The following is a 4745-nucleotide window of genomic DNA, read 5'->3' on the forward strand; positions in this document are numbered from 1 at the left end:
GGTGCGGGGTGACACGGCTGAGGGGGGTGACACCGGCGCTGTCGCCGTCGCCGTCGTGTCCTGACGAGGGTGCACAAGGTGCCACCGTCCCCGTCACCACCGCGTCCCGCCACACGCGGACAAGGCGGCGCTGTCACCGCAATGTCGCCGACATTGGTTTCGGGGCTTCCACAGGGAATTTGGGGGGTTCTCGGTGGGGTTTGGGACGGCTTGGGATCCAGGGGGGACTTGGGGAGAATTCTGCGGGTCCCGAGGGGATGTTTGGCTTTGGGGTTATGGGGGAGTTTTAGGGCCGGTTTGGGTTTTTCTGGGGGGGTTGAAGTTAATTTTGGGACTCACGGAGAGGGGTTTAGGGCCGGTTTTGGGGTTATGGGGAGTTTTGGGAGTTTTGGGGGCAGTTTGGGGATTTAGGGGGGGATTTCGGGCTATTTTGCGGCTCCAGGGGATGGTTTTGGGCTTCTGAGGGAGTTTTAGCGACGACTTGTGGTGGTTTGGGGGGGGGTGAGGTGGATTTTGGGGCTCCAGGGCTCGTTGTGGGGCCGATTTTGGGGTTTGGGGGGGCTTTAGGACCGCGGGGGAGCCGCTGGGGAGGGGGCGCGGCTAAGATTGGGGGCGTGGCCATAGAGGAGGCGTGGCCCGAGGTTTTAAGGCGCGGTTTATTTAGATCTTCCTCTGGGGCGTGGCCAAACAGACGCGCGCTCTGATTGGCTGATTCTCTTCCCTCCCGAAACCTTCCCGCCCCGTTCCTCTTCCCATTCCGTTGCTATGATTGGCTTTCCCCCGGCGAGGCGGGAAAATCTCGGCCAATCAGTGTGCCGGGTTGGGCAGAGGGGGCGGGGCTTTGCTCTGGGGGAGTTGGATTTGGGGGGGGTCGTGAGGGGCCGCGGTCACCCCGAGGGGACACTGTGGGGTCTGGGGTCTCTGAGGGGTTCTGGGGTCACCCCGAGGGGACACGGTGGGGTCTGGGGTCTCTGAGGGGTTCAGGGGTCGCCCTGAGGGATCTGCGAGGGGTCTGGGGTCTCTTTGGAGAGCTTGGGGTCACCCTGAGGGGACACGGTGGGCTCTGGGGTCTCTTTGGGGGTTCAGGAGGCACTCTGAGGGGAGATGAAAAGGTCTGGGGTCTCTTTGGGGGACTGGGGAGGGGTCTGGAGTCATCCTGAAGGGTCTAGGGTCACTCTGGAGGGGTCTGGGGTCACCCCGAGTGGCCATGAAGGGCTCTGGGGTCTCTATTGTGGCCCTGGGATCCCTTTGGGGGGTTCTGAGCACCCCTTGGGTGGGTCTGGGGTCACCTTTGGGGGGACCCCAGCCCCCCCACCCTCCATCCTGTCCCCCCTCGCCCCCTCCCGGGCCCAGGTGAGTCCCGGGGGTCCCAGGCCCCCCAGTTTCGAAGGGGAGGGAGGGACTCCCCTTCCCCTCCCCCCCGATCCCGGTGACTCCAGCCCGTCCCCTCCCCCCGCCCTTCCCGGCCCCCCCACCCCGATTTCCTGGCCCGGCTCGGCCCTTCCTGCCCCCCCCCGGGAAACCGGGAATTCTCCGGGAATTCGGGAATTCGGCACTGCAGAGGCCGCGGGGAGCCGGGACCGGGGTAAGGGGCGGCTTTTTGGGGGGCCTGGGGGGAGTTTGAGGGGTCCTGGGGAGGGAAAGGGGGGGGGGGGGGGGCGGAAAGGGTGGGAAAAGAAGGGAAAAGGGTGGGAAAAGGGGGGTTTTGGTGGAAAAAGGAGGGTTGGAGGAGCCCGGGTGGAGTCTGAGGGATCCTGGGCTTTAAAAAGGGGGTTTGGGGGGAAAAAGGTGTCGGAAAGGGGGACTTTGGGTGGAGTTTGAGGAGTCCTGGAGGGAAAAAAATAGTAGAAAAAGAGGTTTCTGTGAGTGTAAAAGATTTGTTGGTTCGAGGGGTGTTGTTGTAATGTGGGGTCTCAAGAGGCTACCCCAAAATCCCCTTTTTTCGCCCCATTTCCCAGACGATGCTTCCCGAGGAGCGCAAGGAGGGCTCGCCCCGTTTTGGGAAGCTCCATTTCCCCGTGGGGCTCTGGATCAACTCCCCCAAAAAACGCCTGGCCAAGATGAGCCGCCGCTGGCCCAGTGCCGGCTCTGTCCGGTGTGACCCCAAAACTCAATCCCCAAAAAATCCTCCCTCGGAGCCCCAAATCCCCTCCCCAGATCCACCTCTTAGGAGTTTTTCCTTCTCTTTTCCCCCTTTTTTCCTCCGATTCCCCCCCAACCCTCTCCCCGCTCACATCTACCTCTTTGGGGTCCCCCCCTGCTTTTTTTCCCCTCCTTAATCCCATTTCCCCTCCATTTTTGCCCCTAAATCCCATTTTCCCGCCCCAGGTCCACCTCCTCGGACACCCCCAGCCGCGCCAGCGACCCCTCGGACCCTCGTCCCGCTGCGGCCGCGCCCCCTCCCAAACCCAAACCCCCCCGGCACAAGCGGCTGTCGCATCTCTTCCACCGCGCCAGCGCCACCAGTGCCACCAGTGCCACCAGCGCCAGCAGCGCGGCGCCCCAGGGCGGCCGCTGGGCCAGCGAGAAGAAGCTGGCCGAGCTGCACGACCCCTCGGGGGACCTTCTGGGGTCCGGGGGCGGCGCGGCCCCGAGCCCTCAGCAGCCCCCGTGCATCCTGAAGATCTTCGGGGGGGCGATCTCCAGAGGGGCCAACTACAAGAGCGTCCTGGCCACCCCCCGCTCCAGCGCCCGCCAGCTGGTGCGCGAGGCTCTGGAGCGTTACGGGCTCAATCCCGACGATTTCGGGCAATTCGCCCTCTGCGACGTGGTGGGGCGGCCCGGGGGCGGCGGCACCGCCGGGGGGGGGTGGCAGGGCGAGCACCTGCGCGAGGTGGGCGACTGGGAGCGGCCGCTGGTGCTGCAGGAGCTCTGGAAGCCCAAGGCGGGGTGGTCGCGGCGCTTCGAGATCCGCCGCAGGCAGGACCTGGAGAGAGCGGGGGACGCTGGCGACGATGGGGACAGCGCCGGTGAGTGGGGACAGTCCCCAGGGCGGTGGCGGAGAGGGTGGCGGGAGCCGGGAGCGGCCCTCGAGGTGGCGGCGGGGTCCTGTCCTCGTTGTGTCCCCGCCCCCGGAGCCGCGGGAGTGTCCTCGGTGGGGGTGACGCCGTTATTGTCACCCCCGGAACCCCCGGAACGTCCCCTGGGGTGGGGGGCATTCCCCCCGCATTCCCACGGTGCCACCCCTCCCGAACGCCACCAACGTCCCCATTCTCGTCCCTCTGTCCCCTCCACCCCTTCCCCAGGGCTGCCCCCCCAACCCCGCCGCCTCCACCGGAACCGCTCCCGGGCGGCCTCGGGGGGTCCCGCGGCCCCTGCCCGCGACTCCCGCGACCCCCGGGACCCGGGCCCCGCCATGCGCCGCAGCATCAGCGACATGAACCTGAGCACGCGGCGGCGACAGCGCAAAGCTCTGAGCCTGGCGGGGGGCGACGCCGCCGCCGGGACCCCCCCCGCGGGACCCCCGGGAGCCTCGGGGACCCCCCCGGACAGCGGGACCCCTCCCGGGGACGGGGGTCCCAGCCTGGAGCTGCTGTCCCAGTGCCTGATCCAGCCCCCTCAGGACCGCCCCTATTTCCTGCTGCTGCAGGGTTACGGCAAGGAGGTGAGAAAAAGGAGAAAACCCCTCAGAAGTGACCACCCCCCCTAAATGAGCCCCCGATCCCAGAGAAACCGCCCCAAGAACGCTCCAAAAAAACCCCTGACTCCATCCACCTGTAACAATTCCTTTATTGGGGTTTCCTTTTTCTGATTTTACACCCTAAAAAAATCTTTCCCGGGGCTTCCTTTTCCTGACGCCACCACCTCCAAAAAAAACCCCCAAAAAGTTTTCCCAATTCCTCAAATTTTATCATTTCGTTTTTCCCCTCCATCCCCTTCTTTGCCCCCCAAACCCCCCTTTTTCACCCCAAATTCCCCCCCTGAACCCCCTTTTTTCCCCCCAGGACTTCGTTCTTTACGTCATGACCCGTCCCCAGCACATCTTCGGCCGCCCCGAGCGCCGGGGGGGGGGTCCCGACAAACCGGGGGGGTGCCCCGAAACCCCCCCGCCGACCCCCGAAACCCCCGACGCGCCCCAAAAATCAGATTCGGGGCCGTTTTCGGTGGTCGACACCTTCCTGAACGCCCCCGACATCCTCCCCCGCCACTGCCTCGTGCAGGCCGCCCCCGGGGGAGGGGGCGATCCCGGCGGGGACCCCCCCTCCGCCACCGTGCGGCCTTTTCGGGGCGCCCCCGCCACCCTAAACGGGTCCCCGCTGCTGCGCCGAGCGTCCCTAAACCCAGGCGACCTTCTGGGGCTGGGGGAGCACATCCTGCTGCTCTACAAAGACCCCCGGCTTGGGGAGGGGGCCAGACCCCCGTGGGTGCCGCCCCCCCGCGCCTCCCTGGGGATCCTGGGTGTTTTGGGGTGCGCGGGGTGCGGGAGGAGCCCCCGGGAGAGGCGGGACGTGCTCAGGGGGGCTCTGGAGTCCCCAAAAGCCGAGCTCCGGTACCGCCCCCAGGACGAGGGGACGCTGCTCAGGGACATCCTAAACATGGATTTGGGGGGTGGTCCCGGCGGGGACTCAGGGGAGGGGTCCCCGGGGGGGGACTCGGGGGGAGATCCCGGGGAGGATTTGGGGGCTCTGGCCCCCGCTTTCCTCCTGGGGCTGTGCCTGGACCACGCAGCTCGCGAGTTCCCGGCGGGACATTTCCCGGAGCTGCTGGGCAGGGTGGCTGCCATGCTGCGGGAGACGGTCTGGGTG

The 4745-nt window shown here is 66.5% G+C and overlaps 1 protein-coding gene across 1 annotated transcript in view; it reads left to right on the forward strand.

The window, feature by feature from the left end:
- Positions 1-1499: 1499 nt before the first annotated feature.
- RASIP1 (Ras interacting protein 1) overlaps positions 1500-4745 on the forward strand; it is a gene marked incomplete at its 3' end in the record, with an annotated part of 6232 nt that continues 2986 nt past the window's right edge. The window contains exons 1-5 of the mRNA XM_015616355.1: positions 1500-1585; positions 1959-2095; positions 2329-2969; positions 3246-3604; positions 3945-4742. Coding sequence (XP_015471841.1) covers positions 1962-2095; positions 2329-2969; positions 3246-3604; positions 3945-4742 — 1932 coding nt within the window. The remainder of the gene's footprint in view (positions 1586-1958; positions 2096-2328; positions 2970-3245; positions 3605-3944; positions 4743-4745) is intronic.

This window comes from Parus major, unplaced genomic scaffold (genome assembly GCF_001522545.3).
Source record: "Parus major isolate Abel unplaced genomic scaffold, Parus_major1.1 Scaffold419, whole genome shotgun sequence".
Taxonomy (NCBI): Eukaryota; Metazoa; Chordata; class Aves; order Passeriformes; family Paridae; genus Parus; species Parus major.